The sequence below is a fragment of the Schistocerca cancellata genome, chromosome 2 (genome assembly GCF_023864275.1).
Source record: "Schistocerca cancellata isolate TAMUIC-IGC-003103 chromosome 2, iqSchCanc2.1, whole genome shotgun sequence".
NCBI classification, from domain to species: Eukaryota; Metazoa; Arthropoda; class Insecta; order Orthoptera; family Acrididae; genus Schistocerca; species Schistocerca cancellata.
The window spans coordinates 549220791-549244554 of record NC_064627.1 but is presented as its reverse complement, the minus strand read 5'-3'; the positions used below and the strand labels follow the sequence as shown (position 1 = coordinate 549244554).

Genomic DNA, 23764 nt, shown 5'->3' with positions numbered 1-23764 from the left:
TCGATTCCATGGAAATGTAGGAACACGTGAGATAATACTGACCACACGACTAATCTTACCTCGTAGGATAAGGAAAGACAAACCTACATATATAGCATTTGTAGGCTTAGAGAAAGCTTTTGACATTGTTGGCTGGAATACTCTCGTTGCAATTGTAAAGGTAACAGGAGTAAAATGCAGGGAGCGAAAGGCTAATTACAACTTTTACGGAAACCAGATGGCGGTTATAAGACTCGAGGGGCACGAAGGAAAGCAGTGGTTGAGAAGGGAGTGGGACAGGGTTGTAGCCTATCCCCTATGTTATTCAATCTGTACATTGAGAAGCAGTAAAGGAAATTAAAGAAAAATTTGGAAAGGAATTTAAGTTCGAGGAGAAGAAACAAAAACTTTGAGGTTCGCAGATGACATTGTAATTCTGTCAGAGATAGCAAAGTATTTGGAAGAGCAGTTGAATGGAATGGACAGTGTCTTGAAAGGATGATATAAGACGAACATCACCGAAAGCAAAACAAGTGTAATGGAATGTAGTCGAATTACATCAGGTGATGTTACGGACATTAGATTAGGAAACTAGGCAGTTAAAGTAATAGATGAGTTTTGCTATTTGGGCAGCAAAATAACTGATGATGACGAAGCAGAGAGGATGTAAAATGTAGGCTGGTAATGGCAAGAAAAGCGTTTCTGAAAAAGAGAAATTTGTTAACATCGGTTATAAATTTAAGCGTTAGGAAGTACTTTCAGAAGACATTTGTCCGGAAAGTGGACATGTACCGTAGTGAAACATGGACAATAAACACTTTAGACAAGAAGAGATTAGAAGCTTTTGTAATCTGGTGCTACATAAGAATGCTGAAGATTAGAAGGGTAGATCAAGTAACTAATGAGGAGGCAAGGAACAGAATTGGGTAGAAAAGAAATTTGTGCACAATTTGACTAGAAGAAGCGATCTGTCGGTAGGGAACATTCTGAGACTTAAGGGATCACGAATTTGGTCTGGAGGGACGTATGACTCTGGGGGGGAAGGGGGGGGGGAAGGGGGGCGGAGGGTAAAAATCGTGGACGGAGACCAAGAGGTGGATACAGTAAGCAGATTCAGAAGGTTGTAGATTGCAGTAGCTACTCGCAGATGAAGAGGATTGCACAGGACAGAGTAGCATGGAGAGCTGCATCAAACAAGTCTCCAGACTGAAGACCCCAACAACCTCTGTAGCTTGAGGAGAAACACCATTTTGTTATCACTTATTTAAAAAGACATTTGATTACTTTGTGATTTTATACTGAATTGTAAAATAACAGCCGAACTGAAAAAAAATTTCTTATATACTATCTTGCACCAATTGATATCCAGGAATACATAGTATGAAAGTACGTAGCAGCCTTTAATTGATCTGTACGATGGTTCAGCGCACAAATCTAATCACACTTTATCAATCTGATACAAGTATTTGGATACATTCACAATTTCTGTTAAGTATTAAACATAGTTGTAGTTGCTATTTCAAATCTCTACTGCCTGAAAAAGAAGTGAAGCACCCACAAGACATTGTAACTTCACACACGTACACACCATCGGCAGGTATGCAAATGTTTACAGTTGCAATCCTCTGTGAGGGTTAGAACGGGCACCACAGTGCATTAGTGTTCTACATCTATGCGACTGGTCTGGAATTCACATTAAAGTGCGTGGCAGAAGTTTCTTCGAACCACCTTCAGACTATTTCTGTGCCAGTTCACTCTCTAAAAGAGTGAGGGAAAAATGAACACTTAAAAATGGTTCAAATGGTTCTGAGCACTATGGGATTTAACATCTGAGGTCATCAGTCCCCTAGAACTTAGAACTACTTAAACCTAACTAACCTAAGGACATCACACACATCCACGCCCGAAGCAGGATTCGAACTTGCGACCGTAGCGGTCGCGCGATTCCAGACTGAAGCGCCTAGAATCGCTTGGCCACACCAGCCGGCAATGAACACTTATGTCTTTCTGTACGAGCTCTAATTCCTCTTATTTTATAACGATGAGTATTCTTCCTACATAGGTTGGCGACAATAAAATATTTTTACATTCAAAGGGTGAAGTTGGAGATTGAAATTTCGTGTAAAGATCTTCCGCAACGAAACACGCCTTTGTCTTAACGAATGCCACCCCAACTCGCTTATCCGTGACACTCTGTCCCCTGTTTGGCGATAACAGAAAAGGAACTGCCCTTCTTTGAACTTTTTCAATGACCACTGTCAATTCTATCTGATGCGTATCCGACACTGCATAACAGTGCTCTAGCAGACGACGGAAAAGCGTAGTGTATGCAGTCTCTTTAGTAGACCTGTTGCATTTTCTCAGTGTTCTGCCAATAAAACGCAGTCAATGGTTTGCCTTCCCCACAACATTACCTATATGATACTTCCAATTTTAGTTCTTTGTAATTGTAATTCCTAGGCATTTAGTTGAAATAACAGCCTTTAGATTTGTGCGATTTATCGTGCAGCCGAAATTTAGCGGATGGTTTTTCGTACTCACGTGAATGATCTCACATTTTTCCTTATTCAGAGACAACTGTCACTTTTCGCATCGTACAGATATCGTGTCTAAGTCTTTTTTCAATTCGTTTTGATCTTATGATGACTTTTTTTAGTGACAACATCATCTGCGAACAATCTAAGAAGATTAGGAACAGCACAGTGCGTGTAACGGTTCCTTGGGGAACGCCAGATATCACTTTCGTTTGATCGATGATTTACCATCGAGTATGTACTGTGACCTTTCTGGCAGGAAATCATGTATCCAGTCGAACAACTAAAGCAATACGTCATAGCATGCAATCAGATTAGAAGTCTGTCATAGGGAAAGATGTCAAAAGCATCTAGTAATCTAGAAATATGGAATCAAATCGAACTCCTCTGTCGACAGCACTCATTACCTTGTATGACCAAAGAGCCAGTTGTATTTCACAAGAATGACAATTACTGAATCTCTGTGGACTACGAGCCAATAGACCGTTTTCTTTGAGGCAATTCATAATGTTCGAATACAGTGTTTGTTTCAAAAACCTACTGCAAACAAACGTTAGGGATATGGGTCAATAATTAATCGGATTACTCCTATTTCCTTTCTTGAGTATTAATGTGACCTGTGCGAATTCCCGGTCTTAGGTACGGATCTTTCGTCGAGCGAGCGGTTGTATATGATTCCTGAGTATGGGGCTCTTGTATCGGCATACAGTATTGATATACCATTTGAAATCAAAGACTTGCCTTTGTTAAGATACTTCGTTGCACGGAGGGTATCTACTTCTAAGCTATTCATGTTGGCAGTTCTTCTTGATTCGAGTTCTGGAATATTTACTTTGTCTTTTTTGGTGAAGGAATTTCGGAAAACTGTGTTTAATAACGCCGCTTTAATGACGACATCATCGGTAATATTACTTCTGGTGTCACACAGTGAAGGTATTGATTGTGTCTTGCCTTGTGAGGCTACAACGCAGTCCTTGCTATGAATATTTTCGCCTACTTAATAGAAAAATGGCTCTGAGCACTATGGGACTCAACTGCTCAGGTCATCAGTCCCCTAGAACTTAGAACTACTTAAACCTAACTAACCTAAGGACGTCACACACATCCATGTCCGAGGAAGGATTCAAACCTGCGACTGTAGCGGTCCCGCGGTTCCAGAATGTAGCGCCTAGAACCGCTCGGCCGCCTCGGCCGGCTACTTAACACATGAAACTGTTTGTATACGATGTATTGTCTAGCGTAAATATGTATTGTAAATACTATATTTAAATTATGTAATATTTAACACTGGCAAGTCAGGGCATATTTAGTTAACGTTGCAGCAGAGAGATTGTTTTGTCGTGTCGCTGGGCGCGGGAGCGCGCCAGCGGGTAGTAGTAGCAGTGACGCCGTGCTCGGAGTAAGACGTACAGTCGAGTGCTGCTAGTCCTAGCTGTGTTACATATAACGGCTAGTGTGTGGATCTAAGTACGACGGGAAAGTAATGGTCGGCATAACTGGAAGCATGGCCGGGCAAGTTATTATGGATTAATGGGCATAGTGCTGAAGAAACGAGGACTTAAATGTGAAGCGCACTGTGGGCCCAAGTCGCAAAAGTAAAAGCCCGCTGCCACATTGTGTCGCTGCCGTGGAATTCCGTCGATCCATCGACAACGAGGGAAGTAATATATACGTAATTTTCGTAAGATAAAATTGTAGAAGGCTTGCCAATGACTGTGCTTTTCTCTGAAGTTCAAAAATTAATAACAAGCACTTTATAATCGAAGTGTTGCAGTTACATTCCACCTGACAACAACACCAAGTAGGTTCCTTCCGATCCTTACCCTATTGAACCGAGTGTGTCACGCCATTATCAAGAGAAAATATGTTAATTATCAAATTATTTGCATAGACGGTGAAGGGTAAATTTCATACTGGTTATCGTAGTTACTTGTTGCACTTAATAAGCTTACGCCAACCGTAGTGACTGAGGTAATAAATTTTATTATTACAATTTATTTCAATGCATATTCAGCTGAAGTTAGTTCAAGGATATTTCATGAAACTATAAAGCTTATTCCACCTGACAATCCCTCAATTAATGAATTATTATCATTCAAAACATAGTTAATCAATTATTGGCAATATATTTCATCATCAGTAGATTAAACTGTACAAAGTACCTAATTTTAAAGACAGAATGGCAGCCCATTATTCAAAATCTCGATACATAATTATCTGTGTTGTCAGCATTGCACTTAGCTGAGAAATTATGAACAAAATTACTATCAAAATACTTATTGAAAGTTAACCATTAATGTTTAAGTGTAGTTAGAGTGTTCTGACATTGTTTTATATGACTACTGAGCCTGACACAGCACTTACGTAAAAGTTCCCGTTCCACCTGCTGCGCTACAAACAGGTAAACTTTATTGTTGTTCACGTACTTAACAGTACTGTCGCTCATCAGTTAAGCTGGCAGCCAATTTTTTTAAATTGCTTTTACAACTTAATAATTTCTTTCGGCAAAATTTCCACTGGCAAAATTTATTTCCAAATTATTTCCATTATTTCATTTACCGATCGTTATTGAATGAAATTACTCATTCAGTAACGATCAAGTTATAACGTCCCCTGTTTCCCGCGGAATAATCATTATTTACTTCGGATTCGGATGCTTTATCCCGACGCGGTTCAAAATTCACAATTCACGGTCATTGTCAACTAGTAATTTCGAAAATCCCGGTAAGCAGGGGGGTGTTATAGCCTCTGGTGCACTTAACATATGACGAGAAGCTCTTTGGATTTTCTGGCAGATTTCAAGACAGAGTTTCGTTGCGAAAACTATCATATGTGTCTCACATTGAATTCCGCTCTAAAGTTTCGAACTTCAGTAAAATGTCCCCAATCTTGGAGATTTTGAGTTGTAGCGCCTAGAACCGCTCGGCCACTCCTCGTCAAGTTTCCGGCTGACCATGTTGTGTTGCTCGTTTTTGGTATTGTTACCAGGCCTGGTAGAGCATGTAATGGGGTTGCACAGCGTCAGATGTTGAGTAGTCACTGTGAAGGACACGGACCACCACAAGGGAGGATCACGATATTGTGCAACTGCTGATGAATGGTGTGGCGCTGCGTTTAGCGATCAATCTCTGTTCTGCACTAATGTGGTTGACTACCGTTGGCGAGTATGGTGGCGCCCTGTGGAGTGGTCTCACTCTTCCTATGTTTTGGAGAGGCACAGCGGTGTTCCTCCTGGCATTATGGTGTATGGAGCAATTGGGTATGACTTCGGGTCACAGCTAATAGTGACTGAGAGAAGTCTGACAGTACAACGACATGTCTGCGTTCCCATGTGTTATCTCTCGTGTGACAGTATTGTGGTGCCATTTTCCAACAGGATACTGCTCATGCATACGTGGTACGTATTTCTATGAGCTGTCTGCATGATGCAGAAATACTCCTGCAGTCAGCAAGATTCCCAGATCTATCCCTAATGGAACAAATGTAGGAACCAGCTCGGACGTCAGATCCGTCCTATTACCAGTATCCAGGATATCAAGGACAAGTTACAGCAGTTGTGGCCCAGCTTGCCCCATCTGACGATACCACGACTTGTTGGCACCCTTGCCAACCGAATCAGTGTATGCAATCAGGCCTGAGAAGACGCAACGTCATACTGATGAGTGGGCTGATACTGCCCAGTTCTTAGCAGATTTGACTCGATTTCGTAATCACAGAAATAAATCACATGCTCTTTCAATCCATCGAGTTTCATTTCTTTTCTTTCTCCTGTCCTGAGTGCTTCACTTTTACTGCCAGACAGTGTATACGGATTTATAGTAATACGAAACACAAGAAACGACTCTTAAGAAGAAAAGGAAATTAATGAATCAGTGCAGTATTACAGGCACCTAATTCAACGTTAATTTCAAGAATATAACCATTGAACAAAATGAACAGTTAACAATGAAGAAGAGCATTGGAGTCTCTGTAGCTCGCATGCGTTAATTATAGGTATTTTTTCAGTTGACTCTACCCATTGAATGAAACAAGTCTGACTACTACAGTACATTCAGAGACTCCAGTATCATATTATGATGCATGAAATTTACTGGTTGGCTGTAAGTGGAGAGTATCTCAGCCAGGAATAGAGGGTCTACATTTGTCGAGCCGAAGGTTACTGAAAATCTTTTAGGGTAAAATTATGGAGTATGATTTAGCAATTCATATTCACATTTACCTCAAATTTTAGGATTTGTAGAGGCTAGCTTTTCTAGCAGAGCTGTGGACAAGCGAACTATCAGAGATAGTTGTAACATAGTCACATTTTATGGGCAAAATACGATTTGTTTGTCCAACGCCTACAGAAATATTTCTTCGCTCGTCGAAATTTCAGAGATAAATTGTGTTTCAGCGATCACTTGCGACAGGATTCCATCTGTTCCAGCGCAAACGTATCAGCTGCCCACATTAATAAACGGCGTTGAAAAGGTGTCAGCTAACGGTCGTTCTACCCCGAGCAGCCTGTTTAAAAAAAAAAAAAAAAAAAAAAACATTCTTTTTCTACCATCTAACAAGGAACAAAAAGTTTTTTTGGCGTCTTTGTAACATTATTCGCTTCAAGAATCAGAAATCTGATGTCTGAAGTTGATAAGTAATGACAGCACGAATATTTACGTTTGCAGCTATACTTGCAGGAATAGAAGTGCACAAAGCCAACAACACTTGTTCAAGACGAACGGGTACACATGTTGTCCACATCCACTTCACCGCATTAAGGGAGCTGTCAGCTAATCTCATCCTAGTGATCCTCGCCGATGTCGTCTTCAAAAGCAAGGTGTTGGATAAGCATTTAAACATCAAAACTACGACTCTGAAACCATCAGATTAAAACTTCTAGAAGACTGGCTGCAGTCAAGATAGAACTGAAGTTATATGAAATAAAACAGGGTGATCTTTTCCGCCGCGTATAAACTCTACCGATTGATCGATGAGAGGACGCGGAACAAAAAATGTGTAATGAACTTATTTGCGGAAATGCGTAAGTTCCATGCTAGAGACCATTTTTCAGTCATAGATTGTTACAGAGACTGCGATCTAACACGCACTGTACCAAGCAGCCACATTTACAGTCTGTGTTGAAAATAGTTTCCATGTGCCTCAACACATGCGTGTTCGCGCCGTAGCATGTTCTGTCTCACACGTTTACAAAAAAATGGTTCAAATGGCTCTGAGCACTATGGGACTCAACTGCTGTGGTCATAAGTCCCCTAGAACTTAGAACTACTTAAACCTAACTAATCTAAGGACAACACACAACACCCAGCCATCACGAGGCAGAGAAAATCCCTGACCCCGCCGGGAATCGAACCCGGGAACCCGGGCGTGGGAAGCGAGAACGCTACCGCATGACCACGAGATGCGGGCCCTCACACGTTCACGTCGGCCGTTCTTCATCCAAACAGTGTCAAAGGTAGCAGGAATTCTCTGCTACAGTGTCTTCACATCTGGAATGGGCTCTACATACATGATACTTTTGAGATGGTACCCTAACCAGAAATCGTACGGATTGAGGTCCGGTGAACGAGCAGGCCATGCAACTGGACCCCCTCGTCCGATCCATCCACCACATACGACAAGATTGTGATGCATCCGGACGTTAACGGCGAAGAGGGCTGGAGCACCACCATAACCCTCCGAATCATCAATGGAACTTCTTCCAGCTGTGGAGGCAAAGCCACCCGTAAGAAATGCTGATAGTTTCAGCCTGTTAGGCGACGTGGTACGAAGACTGGTCCCAAAATACGGTCGCCAATAATCCCGGCCAACATATTCCGGGTGCACCGATGCTGATGATTCGCTGTCACCATACCATGGGGGTTCTGCACACTGTCCCACAGATGACCGTTATGAAAGTTGAAGATACCACTCCGCGTAAAGGTGGCCTATTCTGTGAATAGAAAGGATGACACAAGTCCCAGAATCATGGTTGCCTTGTGAAGAAACCAGTGACAAAACTGCACCCGATGTGGAAAGTCTATCGCTAGTAAGCCCTGCACATGCTGTAAGTGATAAGGGTAGTAACAATTGTCATGCAGAATGTTCCACACGATCGTCTGGCTTATCCTGTAGTGGAGAGTCAACTGCCTGGTACTGACACAGCGGTCGCCTTCCACAGTGTTGATCACATTTTCCTCTAAGTCTGGTGTCTGAACATTTCGGGTACTCCCTTCACGATTTCCTGCATCCTGAAACGTCCCTATCTCAGACAAACGGCGGAACACTGTTGCACACATTGAATGCTGTGGGTTTTGTCGGAGGAGATAGGTCTCCTGCTATAAACATTGCTGCCTCCCGCTGCTGCCATTTGCTTTTCCGTAAGTTAACACCACGTCGATAAGCTCTCGATTCAAATACGGAAACATTGCGTACAGCGCTGCATCACATCCACTACAAGGTGTCAGCAAAAGAAATGAATCGCACACTACATTACCAATTACTAAGGTAGGGACGGCGCTACAGCATGACGTATGAGGAACGGTATGATCCTCTTGGAGGAAATGCATACTGTAACTGTGGCTGCATGGTAGTGCACGTATAAGACCCAGACTTTGTAACAAAGTATGATCGAATAAATGGTCTCTAGCATGGAAACCATGCATTTCCGTACGTAAGTTCATTACATCTTTTTTGTTCCGTATCCTCTCATCTATCAGAGTTTGAACTCGGTGGAAAAAGTCACCCTGTATAAACCAACCCCACCTGTTCAAACACGAAGCCATAGACGCAGTTCTGATCAGCGTGTTCATATCATTCAAAAGAGACAACATGCTCTGTTTGTCTGTCCTATTTGACGTCTTTATTGCACTTTATTTGTTCTAAGGCCGATGCACAAGTTGTCGCGAACATTGCAGTTGTATCAAACTATCTGTGCCCAATGTAATGAAGAACTCAACACCATGCAACGTCTTGTAGACAGTTCGTTGGAAAGAGAGCAACGATGTTCACTGCAGTGATTACTTCACGGCCTCTTCATATTGAAAGTATTATGTCCAAATAATCTTTAAAAGTGAAAGTATCTAACCAAAATTATTTCCTTTTTAATTAGTGGAAGTATCAAAGATAAAATTGTTCCAAAATAATTATTCAACAAACCTGCACCTGACTGCGTCTGCAAACTTGTTTCGTGCACTCCTCCATTTTGCCAGCAATGAAACATGTATTTGACTCAGCAATCAAGTTTTAGAGAATAATGCCATTTGTGCTAATGGTACTGTTAACTTTTGGCTCTGATGTTTACTTAATGAAATTATATCTTGACTTGAATAATGCCAGTTGTCCAATGGCATAAAAGTAGTTATTCGAAATAGCTTAGCTCTCGTAACCTAAGTTATACCACAATCTATTTCGAACCATGAACTGCACATATATATTGCATAGAGGCCTCATTTTCTTTACGTTGTTTCATTTGGTGGGTAATTTTACTTTACTACTCATTTTCATATCCCATACAAGCAAAGGATGTGGATTATGATTCAGGCTGTTAGATTTAAACACAATGTTGATAAAAATTTAAGTCATATACAAAAACTACCATTTCCAACATTTTTGCGGCACGAATCACTCTTACAAAAAAATTTACAAAATACCTACTGCGTCAAAACTTGGACATCAAATCCTTACTCTGGACAGTATCTAACAAAAACCATTTTTGAAATAGTTTTATAGCTTCTCCCATAAACGTGCTAAAGTTTGCTCAGTGTACAACCTGAAAAATGCGTAGCGCGAATCCTACCTTAAAGCTATCACCACACGTCTGCTTCCTCCGAGCACTTAGCTGAGACTACTGAGTTTTTTACTGTGCGCGCCCGGCTCTCTTAACCTTCAAAGATCCTCCTACGCAAAGATATTATGCTCATTTCACCTTGCGGTTGGCAACAATCGACTTTATTTTCTGGATCTACCCTGATCAGACCTTAGCACATACCTTTCAATATCTCACTGACGAAGCAGGGTTCGAAATACGTCTGTGAGTTTTCGTGATAACGGCTACGGAGGCACAGTGTACACTCATGTGAAATAATTATACTCATATATATTTTAAATTCATCTGTTGTGTTTACTTTCACACATTTGATGCACGTGAGTGGTGATTGTATTGTAGCCCACCTCCAGAATAAAAGAAAATGTTATTGGTGTAGCAGCACATGTAACATTTTTTAGGCCTTTAGCAATGAGCTGCCTAGTTATGCAAATATGGTTGTAGCTCCACGCACCTGTTCCTCAACGGCGATAGTCCGGCAATTCCAGAGGAACTCCAGGACGTTGATGATCATGGCGAGGATCATGCCGCAGCCCAGCACGAGGAAGACGCCCCCCACATCGAGGATGCCCAGCTCGGCATTGCTGCTGGAAGGCCCCTCCTCCTCGGCAGGACACTCTTTGCCCTCGGGCGCCTTCCACCAGAGCTCCTTGAGGGCGGTCAGGTTGCCTCGCTCCTGCAGCTTCAGCACTTCCCCGCTGATGGCTGTCCGGTAGGGTGAGTCTGTACCAACATAAGATGAGCCTTCCTGGAGATATATCCGTTACGACTGCTCCGTATCTATATCTGCAACTACACTCTGCTAGCCACCTTGGCATCGCTGTTATTCCCTCTCTTCTGTGTTCCATTCGCACATGAGAACGCCTGAGGGGAAACCTCTCTGTTAGCTCTAACTTCACTCATTTTCTCGTCTATTTACGAGAGATATGTAGATGCCTGAGTCTTCTTGAAGTACTCTCTCTCTAAACTTCAACAGCAGAGCTCTCCGTTATGCAGAACGCTTCGGTTGTAGCGTCTACTATTCGAGTTTGGTAACTATTATCACAACGTTTTTGCGTCGAGTAAGCAGTCCCGTAACAAAACGAGTCACTCTTCGTTGGATCCACTTCATCTTTTCTATTAATCCAAACTTATAAGGCTCCCAGACTGATGACCAATATTTAAGAATCGGTCCAGTAAGTCTCTTTGAACCCACTTCTTTCGAGGATGGATTGATTTCCTTACTTTCGAATAACTCTCAGCCCCACACCTGCTTTTCATATACCAGCTGGGTGTTGTAATTAAAGCGGAGCTATCACACAGGTCCAGTGTGGGTTGTAATTAACGTATGGCAGCGAAAATTAGTAGATATTATAATGTGTTAATGTGGAGCTGATTTACGGTGGAAAAAATTAAGTCCAATTTTGGCCACCATATGGTGTTGTGAATGTGAGAAAGACGTATAGAAATGTCTCCATATGTAATGGATTAGGAATGGGGCGTGGGCAGAAAAGGTCAAACAAATGAGAAATGCGTAATGTTGATTTTGTGTTACCCGTCGCTTACATAATTTATTCAATATGAGCAATGGAGAATCTAGGGGACGCTATAGAGCACCATATTTGCACATTTTTGAAGGACATCATGTTCACCAGTGACTGTAAAACTTTTTATTTCCACTGTTGCAATTTCGGCCTTAGGCCATTATCAAGTGCAAATGATCTGGCTTTAATCCATATCAACTTTATACAAGCTGACACATTTATAAGTCGTTGTCATTTGCTGTTATATACATTCGTAACGCTGCTAAGTAGTGCGAGCACACATGTCCATACATCGTAATACAGCACAGTCTGTACATACACGTATTTGTTCCACCAGCACTAGTAACTTTTGCACTAATACACAGCCGCGAACGACTGTTTACAGGCTACTGCTGAATTTTTTTTTCAGGAGATAATTGAAAGTATTGCTAACCCTCTTATACACTCCTGGAAATTGAAATAAGAACACCGTGAATTCATTGTCCCAGGAAGGGGAAACTTTATTGACACATTCCTGGGGTCAGATACATCACATGATCACACTGACAGAACCACAGGCACATAGACACAGGCAACAGAGCATGCACAATGTCGGCACTAGTACAGTGTATATCCACCTTTCGCAGCAATGCAGGCTGCCATTCTCCCATGGAGACGATCGTAGAGATGCTGGATGTAGTCCTGTGGAACGGCTTGCCATGCCATTTCCACCTGGCGCCTCAGTTGGACCAGCGTTCGTGCTGGACGTGCAGACCGCGTGAGACGACGCTTCATCCAGTCCCAAACATGCTCAATGGGGGACAGATCCGGAGATCTTGCTGGCCAGGGTAGTTCACTTACACCTTCTAGAGCACGTTGGGTGGCACGGGATACATGCGGACGTGCATTGTCCTGTTGGAACAGCAAGTTTCCTTGCCGGTCTAGGAATGGTAGAACGATGGGTTCGATGACGGTTTGGATGTACCGTGCACTATTCAGTGTCTCCTCGACGATCACCAGTGGTGTACGGCCAGTGTAGGAGATCGCTCCCCACACCATGATGCCGGGTGTTGGCCCTGTGTGCTTCGGTCGTATGCAGTCCTGATTGTGGCGCTCACCTGCACGGCGCCAAACACGCATACGACCATCATTGGCACCAAGGCAGAAGCGACTCTCATCGCTGAAGACGACACGTCTCCATTCGTCCCTCCATTCACGCCTGCCGCGACACCACTGGAGGCGGGCTGCACGATGTTGGGGCGTGAGCGGAAGACGGCCTAACGGTGTGCGGGACCGTAACCCAGCTTCATGGAGACGGTTGCGAATGGTCCTCGCCGATACCCCAGGAGCAACAGTGTCCCTAATTTGCTGGGAAGTGGCGGTGCGGTCCCCTACGGCACTGCGTAGGATGCTACGGTCTTGGCGTGCATCCGTGCGTCGCTGCGGTCCGGTCCCAGGTCGACGGGCACGTGCACCTTCCGCCGACCACTGGCGACAACATCGATGTACTGTGGAGACCTCACGCCCCACGTGTTGAGCAATTCGGCGGTACGTCTACCCGGCCTCCCGCATGCCCACTATACGCCCTCGCTCAAAGTCCGTCAACTGCACATACGGTTCACGTCCACGCTGTCGCGGCATGCTACCAGTGTTAAAGACTGCGATGGAGCTCCGTATGCCACGGCAAACTGGCTGACACTGACGGCGGCGGTGCACAAATGCTGCGCAGCTAGCGCCATTCGACGGCCAACACCGCGGTTCCTGGTGTGTCCGCTGTGCCGTGCGTGTGATCATTGCTTGTACAGCCCTCTCGCAGTGTCCGGGGCAAGTATGGTGGGTCTGACACACCGGTGTCAATGTGATATTTTTTCCATTTCCAGGAGTGTACTACCATTAACACGGCACAGTCTTCCATTGAGTGCAAAGCGTTTCTAAGACTCGCTTACACTGATCAACAACATTATGACCACCTACCTACTATCGATATAAACCAGTCCAGACGATAGAAGCGTCACCTGACGAGGAATGACTGCTAGTCAGACAAACTCACACTGCATGTAGTATCAGTGGGCGTGCTGTCTGTGTTTAGTATGGGAAAGACTCACGATCTATCTGATTTTGACTGAGGGCAGTTTGTCGTGGCTTGGAGATTCGGCACGAGAGTTTCGGAAATTGCACGACTTGACGAGTGTTCGAGGAGCACTGTGGTGAGTGTCTTCAACAAGTGTCGAAACCAAGTGGACATCCAGACGTCATGGGGTTGGGCGGCCACTCCCTCTTTACAAATGTCGAACGTCGTAGGATGCTGATCGTCGTAGGCTGGAAAGACTGGTAAAACAGGACAGGAGGCACACTGTGACAATAAACTCTAATGATGGGCAGAGTACAAGTGTGTCTGAACACACAGTGCACCGAACACTCCTAACGAAGGGTCTCCGCAGCCAATGACCCACACATGTGCCAAGTTAACACCACGACATCGACAACAACGATTGAAATGGGCACATCAACATCGGCACTAGACGTTGGTGCAGTGACAGAGCGTTGTGTGGTCTGATGAATCACGATATCTTCTTCGTCAATCCGATGAGAGGGCATGAACCGCCATGTTCCTGTGAACAGCTCATTGACACATGTACTGCGGGACGGAGACAAGCTGGCGGCTGCTTCGTTATGCTCTGGGGAACATTCATGTGCGCATCAGCTGTCCCACTGGGGCTCGTGCAAGGCATCTTGATGGCCAAGGAGTACCGTACACTGCCGGCCGAAGTGGCCGAGCGGTTCTAGGCACTACATCCCTCAAGCGTGGATGTGTGTGATGTTCTTAGGTTAGTTAGGTTTAAGTAGTTCCTAGTTCTAGGGGACTGATGAACTCAGAAGTTAAGTCCAATAGTGCTCAGAGCCATCTGAACCATTTAGTACCGTACACTGATTGCAGGTCACGTACACCCCTTCACGACGATCGTGTTTACCGACGGCAGTGGCGCTTTTCAACAAGTTAGTGCACCTTGTCACAAGGTGAGGAATGTGATCGCCAGATCTGAACCCTATCGATCACATCTGGGATAAGACTGAACGTGGCGTCGGAGGTCATCACCCCTCCCCTCTAAGGAATTTACGATAATGAGGTGCCAACTCCCTCCAGCGATCTACCTCATTGCTTCCATGCGACGAAGCGTCGCCACTGTTATCCGTGCCGAAGGTGGACATACTGACTGTTAGGTAACTGGTCATTATGTGCTGGTTGATCAGGGTATAAGCGCTTGCAGTGGAGTAAATGTATTGTTTTTGTGATTTGTTCCTTCCTCTTAACCGATTTTAACAGTGCTCTGGAGCTGTTTCAAATATTTCTGACGGCGACCTTGCATCCCTTTATCGTCTCTCCCATTAGATATGTACCTATGACTAATGTTTGCCTAAAATGTGATTAAATAAATATTCATCTAACAGATACGTACAGTTCACCAGTAGTCCTATAAGTAAATAAGAGTAAACGAGGATTTTCGAGAAAGATGAGAGGGGCAAGGGGGTGTTGTGTCTTTTACAGATCTTTCATATCTGTTCTGGGTGAATAATTGTGAAACTGAACCTTATTAAGAGCTTAACATTTTGATATATAATGAAGTATGTAGAAAATTACGTGGAGAGAGCACAAGATTATCGATCGTCAGATGAAGCAAGATATTAAGCGTTTGCTGCCTGACGGTACTAAAAAGTCCTATCCACTTCCTACAGTCATGAAACAGTATGTAATAGAATTCAAATACTGGCGTCGTGTCGGGACGTCTGTGTGCCACTGATGTAGAGCAGGACATTCTTTAGCTATGATACTTTAATATCTCTGCCCACAGAGATAATAACCAGCTGTACCTTTGTGTTGTTCATTTCGTCAAGTGATTTTACGGGTCCTGGTGACTCGAAGAACATTATTGTGGGTGTTTTGATTTTTATAACCTGGTTTAGTATTGTTTTAGTTAATGTTAAGTGATATTACTAATGCAATAAATAAATAACCCGACCAGATACGATGAATCATAGTACTCTCTTTTTAGTTACTTCGGTAATATTCTCCTCAAATACTAAATACTTTGTTACAGTTTTCATAGTTCGTGCACAGAAGGGTAAGGAAGAACTAATCTACTCCACCTGCCCCACGCGTGACGAAGAAATAAATTTTCAATGTGCGGAATTTGAATTGTATGTGGTGCTCATTCACTTCACCGCATTAAGATGGCCGCAGACGGGAACTACAGCACTGATTGACGTTCGAATTTATTGAGATTACAAAGTAAGCTTTTGGAGTTAATTACACAAAACAGTTATCTATCATTTTACCGTGGAAACAGATAGATTCCGAATGTATCCTCGTATAAAAAACAGCTCTTTAGGAGTGATTAAAAGAAATTGTGGGATTCAAATTAGGAAGGAAAGGACATTATTTCTTGAAAATTCTGGGTGTATGCGCCTTTTGAATAAATAAAATGACATAGTGCTGACTTTGTCTTGTTTATCTAACTTATCAAGTATGGCCTGATAATATGCTTTAGTTACAGTTACTACGTTTAACGAGCTGATTTGTACAGCCTTTTCTGATCGTATGTATTCCTGGATACGCCGACCACGATATTGCCCGTTCTTACAGTGTGGGGTAAAACGACCCGAAAGTAACGTCAGAGCAGGGTAAGGCATGTCGAATCGTGTAAAATTTCCCAGATAACCACAGGAAGAAAAACTACCGTTGAGTAGCTACAGCGACAAAAGTCACCCAAATACTTCCTCTCCCATACACTCGTCATTGATTGACTGCCGTTTTATGACATTGCTCCTCAATGGCGCATCCCCGACAAGCGTTAGTTACAAAATTTAGCTCGATTCGATGTCCCCCACCCCGCTCTGATTAATTATTAGGATGTCTTTTTCCACCCTGTTGAGCCTTCCATACTGAACTGTTACGTTGTCACAAACGGCCCCTGCCAGGAAGATTACACTCAAGACACCCCTGTGTACCATAGAACATACACAAGCACTTGCAGGCGCAACCAAGAGGAAAACAATTCTTCGAAACAAACAGAACTTGCTAGAGACTAATGCGAACCTGCAGAGGTCGCCTCACAGATGCAGGGAAAGTTGGAGTACTCCGCCTGCCTCCGCCGGCTTTATAAGGCCAGCGCAGCAGCAGTACAGCCCCTGTCCCTCTCCTCCTGCCCCCATATCCTCAGCCATTGGCATCCTTGTTCTCCCTTCTCCCCCACCTCACCCTTCTTCCCCTCTTGGCAGGTCCCCGGACTCGCACACGCTAAGTGGACATTCGCGCGCCGGAGATCACCGCCATCAGTGTCTCGTGTGTGCCGTCGTGTTTAGTGTTCAGTGTTCACCGTCGCACTCCATCGTTCACCTGTGCCATCGCCATCTTCAGTGTTTGTGCGTCGTATCAACAGTTTGCAGTGTGGATTATCGTCGAGTGTGAACGGCTCCGTGTTTGTCTTTCTGTGTCTACTGTTTTATTGCCCACCGTTCTGTAACTTATGTGTCGTCTCACTGTTTTTTCTCATTGTGTATTCTATGGTTGAAGAGCAGCGTAGAGTGCTGCTGACAGCCTGCCTGTTGTACAGGTTTTAAAATAACAATAAAGAAAAAAAAAACAAGCAGTACAGCCAGTTCCTCGCCGAGCTAGGACCAGCTCCGACGGACCTCACCGACGCTCTTGATGAAAAGTCGTCTACTAGTTATTTGTTTTTTCTTTTTGTGAGTGTATATTGTGATTGTTCAAGAAGTGTAGTTCAGTTTCAATAAACGACATTATACCGAGTGTTCTACAAAACTGAGTATCCTTCATGAACCATCCACGGATAACTTGTAATAAATCGTTTTTGCGCTGGTGTTGTTGCGTCTTCTATTTGTTTTGGGTGGTTCGATTGTTCTCTCGAAACTTCCCGTCAGAGGGTTTCCTGTGCAGAGAATGGAAGGCTATTTGGGCGCGTGCGCGTTGCCGTTTGATAGACTTGGATTCCAGCGCTGGGGCTGTGTGGTGGCTCCCCACGTGGTGCTGCGAGTGGCGCGGAGTGTGGGGGCAGGGGCCGGAGCAGTGGGCTGTGTGGTGTGTTCGATGTCGCTGTTACTTGAGTAATGGCATGGACCGCTTTGCGACTGCTAGAGGCACGTGTGTTTGTAAGAGCTCTTTCAGCATCCTAAAGTATTAAGGTGCTGCATGATGTACTAGAAACGCGGGCAGCGTAGTCTTGTGCAGGCCGAAATGAGTTGATGACATTGTGGGAGTCTTGTCAACTCTTCTTCACCCTGGTAGCCTGTGACCCCGAAGTTGTTTCTAGTTGGTCTTGAGAGCTAAGCTACGACGCGGTAGCCCGCCCGGCCAGCCGCGCGGTCTAACGCGCTGCTTCCCGAGAGGAAAGGCAGACCGGTCGCCGGCACGAATCCGCCCGGTGGATTAGTGTCGACGTCCGGTGTGCTCGCCAGTCTGTGGATGGTTTTTAAGGCGGTTTTCCATCTGCCTCGGCGAATGCGTGCTGATTTCCCTTATTCCGCTTCAGTTACACTGTGTCGGCGACTGCTGCGCAAACACTGTCTGCACGTAGGTGTACACCATAATTACTCTACCACGCAAACTTTGGGGCTACACTCGTCTGTTATGAGACGTTCCCGGGGGGTCCACTGGGAGCCCAACCGTACAATAACCTGGGTCTGTTGTGGGGCGGCGATGGGGTGAGTGGACTGCTGTAGCCTGTTGTGGGGTTGTGTACCACTGCGGGCTACGGCGGGGATGAAGCCTCTCCGTCGTTTCTAGGTTCCCAGTTCAATACACAATATGACGCGGTGGCTTTCTTCTTCCGGGCTCTCCAGAAATCGGAGAGGTTATAGCGTTTATTATACTGTTCTCGCACCCTAGTTACATCTAAAAACCGAGTAATGTTTCTCTTATCACGTTTGGAACAGTACCGTGACCTCAAGTTGGTCCCGTTTTGTAACGTTTTAAATCAGTAGCGATTGTGTGCAACAGATAACAGAAATTCCGTCCCTGTTTAGTGTGTAAGTACCTTCTACAGGGCGTCCATAAAAGGGCTCCCTGATTTCAAAATTAAATATCTCGAAAACAAATATCGATAGAGGAATGCAGTAAACGGTATGTTTATTGTGAAAGCTGTAAGAAGTTTATACAGCAGTTCGAAATAATAGTTACAAAAGCTGCTAACAGATGGCGCTGTACGCTGTACAGCTCATATCAACATACATAAGTGAAATAATCGTATGAAAACAATCTTTGCAAACAATCACATCAAAATGTTTTCAAAATGTTCACCATTGGCACTACATAGGTGGCGCAAACGAAGAATGAAATTCTCCATCACATTTCGTAGTGTCTAAGCCGAAATGGATTCACATGCCACAGAGATCGCCGATTCAAGCTCGTCCAGCGTGGCGGGATGCTTCGGGTAGACCATGTCTTTCACTGTGCCCTACAAAAAAAAGTCACAGGGAGTCAAATCCGGAAAATATGGAGGCCAATCCATGCCTGCACCAGTAAATTTGGGATATTCCAAAGCAATGACTCGATTCCCGAAGTATTCCTCAAGAAAGCGAAACACTTGTTCGGTCCGATGTGGTCGGGCACCATCTTGCATAAACCATTCAGTACCTGGTCGATCCTCTAACGCTTGCTGTGTGGCGACAAATTGTTCCAAAATTGCAACGTAACGTGCACCAGTGACCGTTTCTCGAATGAAAAAAGGGCCAATAATGCCACTGCTGCATACTGCAGCCCACACAGAAACTTTACGAGAATACAGGGGTTTCGCTTCACACCAATATGGCTTTTCGGAACCCCAAAATCGCCAGTTCTGCTTATTCACGTATCCATTCAGGTGGAAGTGTGCTTCATCTGTAAACCAGATGCAGCCAACATCAAATCCTTCACTATCAATCATTATGAGCACCCGATTAGCAAAGGCAACCCTTTATGGCACAGCTCGTACGGGTATGGCCTGGTGCGTTTGAATTTTGAATGGAAACATGTGTAGGCTCTTTCTCAGTGTTTTCTGCGTGCTGGAACGCTTCAAACCAGTCTCAGATGCAATTCTACGGACGGATGACATTGGATTTCGCTGAATAATTCCAGAAACCGTGGCGATATTATCAGGCGTAACTGCGGTTTGCTTGCGGCCAACATGCCCCACTAGATAATCAGTTACGCTGCCTGTTCGTTGAAATTTTGCTAAGAGCGTACGAATGGTTTTCGCATCGGGTCCTTTTGGAACATTAAATCGTGCTTTAAAACTTCGCCTTGTTGCCGTAGGACTCTCTTCTAACCTGTGGCACTCTAGCACCAGAAAAACGCGTTGTTCAATGGAGTACATGGTTTTAATCTCTTCCTTCGGTACGCTAACCTCCTTTCACGTTTCAATAGTGGAACTGATCGCTCTGGGCTTCGGATCACTATTTATACTAGGCATTACGTATGGCGATTACAGCGCCATCTGTTATCAGCTTTTGTAACTATTATTTCAAACTGCTGTATAAACTTCTTACAGCTTTCACAATAAACATCCCGTTTACTGCATTCCTCTATCGAACTTTGTTTTCGAGATATTTAATTTTGAAATCAGGGAGTTCTTTTCTGGACACTCTGTATAAGGATTTACATATGTGGGTTACTTGTGGCAGCAAATTTATGTTTCTGATGTTTCTATCCAAATGTTTTGCACTGCTTAATGTACTGTAAAGGCCACATTGGTGACTGATGTTTTAGAAAAACTCACGGAACAGCCATTTGCGAGTGGGGCTTTACCTGTGTGTTATTATTTGGAAATATAAATCCTATTGTAAGTTATTCCGTTGTAGTTATTACTTGGCTGTTCTAGTTCTGTGTACTGTGGGGACTGTTAGTTATGGAAATTTTCTATTTGCTTCCAAACTGTCATTACTGTCTTTTTAACAGTCTGATAGAACGGAGCGTCTTGTAATGCAGTAAATCGGCTCCTATAGATAGATACTAGTTTGGAAAGACTGTGTGCCTGTGATAATTGTTCGTATTTGTGTACACGGGCTTTAAATTACAAGAGTTGTTCACTAACTGAAGTTATGTAATTACTGTTTTCTTTAAATCTGTTCACTGAATTTAACTTTGGCGTAGCGCCATTTACAAGGTTTAATAATTTACATTATAGCTGAAAGGTCATATTTGCTTAACCAGGTGGAAATGTTGTAACTGGTTAAGTCAAAATTTAATAAGCACAGTGACATTGGAGGAGAGAAGAAAATTGAAAAACAAGAACACTGAAGATGCAAGAAAGATACACCGAAGGTTAAATAATGAACCGCGAAGAGAAACAGAGCAGGCTAGAAAAAAATGGCTAAAAGAGGAATGTGATGAAATTGAAGAACTGGGCAGGAAGGGAAGATACTACTTACTATACAACAGAGTAAAGACTATGACATGGGAACAAAACAGAGCAGGAAATGCTACTATGGAAATTTTGAGTAAAGACGAAGAGGTAGTGTACAAAGATCGTGACCATGTCCTCCAGAGATGGGAAGAATATATAAAAGAGCTATAGGACACAAATAGCAAACCAGAAACTCTGGAACTTGAATCACACAACAGTGTAAGTGATGACGAGAAAGGACCGACCATCATAATGAAAGAAGTAAAGTCTGCCATAGCTGCAATGAAAAATGGCAAACCTGGAGAAATACTAAAATGCTTGAACCACGATGGAATAAGAGAAATACTGAGGTTATGTAATAAAATATATGACAGTGTTGAATTGCCTGAGGACTTTCTGACAACAGTAATGATTCCATTACCGAAAAAACAAGGAACCAAGAAATGCAGCGAGCACAGGACAATCAGCCTCATTTCACATGCAGCCAAAGTGATGCTAAGAATAATTAATAAAAGACTTGAAAAAGTAATGGAGGAGAATCTTGGCGAGGAACAGTTTGGCTTTAGACGGAATACGGGCACCAGAGATGCAATAGGGCTCCTACGAATCTTGGGAGAAAGGTTTATTGAAATAGGAAGAGACCTATATATGTGCTTCATCGATCTAGAAAAGGCATTTGACAATATGGTTTGGGACAAGCTGGCGACTATAATGAGGGAAAAGAGAGTGGACTAGAAAAACAGAAGACTTATAAACTCATTACATCTTAATCAAAAAGTTTCAGTTAAAGTGCCAGGAGAAAGTACAAACTGGATCAGACTAGGAAAAGGAGTAAGACAAGGATGCTGTTTATCTCCTACTCTTTTCAACCTCTACTTGGAAAATATGATTGACCAATGCCCATTAGATGACAAAGGATTAGAAATTGGAGGAAGAAGAGTAGGGTGTTTGAGATTTGTTGATGACATGGTCCTTCTAGCCACAGGGGAAAAAGAATTACAGGATTTGGTGGACACCATTGCAACTAACGGAAAAAAATATGGAATGAAAATTAACACAAATAAAACAAAAGTATTGGCACTAGGAGGAAATAAAAATTATGCTTAATGGAGAAACACTAGAACAGGTGCAAAATTTTAAGTATCTTGGAAGCAGGATAGACACCGACTGGAAGTGCACCACAGAAATTAAAACAAGGGTAGCAATGGCAAAAGAGGCGTTTTATAAGAAAAGGAGAATATTCTGCAGCGGTCTGGACAGAGAACTCAGAAAGAGACTCATAAAATGTCTTGTACTGAGTGTTCTTCTATATGGCGCTGAAACATGGACTAATGGGCTATGAGGAAAGAAAGTCAGAGAAAGGCTGGAGGCTTTTGAGATCTGGACATGGCGGAAGATGGAAAGAATAAGCTGGATGGACAGAATAAAAAAATGAAGAGGTACTGAGAAGAGTGGGAGAGAAAAGACAGTTACTAGTTGTAATAAAGAGAACAAAAAAAATTGGATTGGGCATATATTAAGAAAGAATGACGGACTGATAAAAACAGTTTTAGAAAGTTATGTAGAAGGGAAAAGGAAGCGAGGAAGGAAGAGATTCCAGATACTGGATGACATGATGGACGGTACAACATACAGCAGCCTTAAGAAGGAAGCAATGGATCGCAGAAAATGGAGAGGCAAAGGACCTCCTAATATAGCAAATAACTGATGACATTGCTCAACTCAATGTTTAACTTTTATATCAAGTGAATGTGTCATTTTATAGTTGTTATCTGAAGTCTTTGAAAGTCATTTGAGTTTTGACACCTTCTCCTTTCCAGAGCTATAGTCAGTGTGTAAAATTTGTTGTTGCTGTTTGGTTTCATGGGGATCACCATCAGGCTGTTAAACTGTTATTTCTTGTTGCATGATGTTATTAGAAATTGTAATATTAAGTACAGAGCATGTGTTATTCTGTGAAAGGTAAAACAAAGTTTTTGGGTTTTGATATCGAAGTTTGAATTTCTGTGTAATAAATTACTTTAAGCAAAATGCTCCTTCTACTTCACATACGATAATACAGGGTGTCCGAAAAGTCTTTCCCTGATTACATAAATTGATAGCTCAGGCTAGAAGTAAGACACAAATATGAAACTTGTGTCGAATTGTTTACAACTATCAAAGTTTTCTTTTCTGTTTTAGGTTCGTAGTACGTAAGTAGTGGATGAGGTGCAGTGCCCAAAAAGCCATGTCAACCAATCAGGAGAAGGCAGAGTGTGTCCTGTGGTACCATGAGACACGATCACCAACCACAGTGCAGAGACACTTCCAGACAACATTTGGAAGGAATCCACCTGATGTAAAGAGCATTAAAGCCTGGTATGAGAGGTTCAAGAATACAGGATCGGTTGCTGACCTTCCGAGGTCTGGTCGCCCAAGAACCTCAGCAGACAGGGTGGAATCTGTAAGGCAGTCTTTTCTGCGAAGTCCGAAGAAATTGGTGCGCAGGGCCTCACGTGCATTACAGATGCCAAAAAGCTCTCTCCATGACATTTTACGTAAACGTTTATT

The 23764-nt window shown here is 43.3% G+C and overlaps 1 protein-coding gene across 1 annotated transcript in view; it reads right to left on the bottom strand.

Annotated features, from left to right (window-relative positions):
- The window catches only part of LOC126156153 (glutamate receptor ionotropic, kainate 2-like), a 281981-nt gene that overhangs the window by 8614 nt on the left and 249603 nt on the right, over positions 1 to 23764 (bottom strand). The window contains exon 14 of the mRNA XM_049916279.1: positions 10769 to 11037. Coding sequence (XP_049772236.1) covers positions 10769 to 11037 — 269 coding nt within the window. The remainder of the gene's footprint in view (positions 1 to 10768; positions 11038 to 23764) is intronic.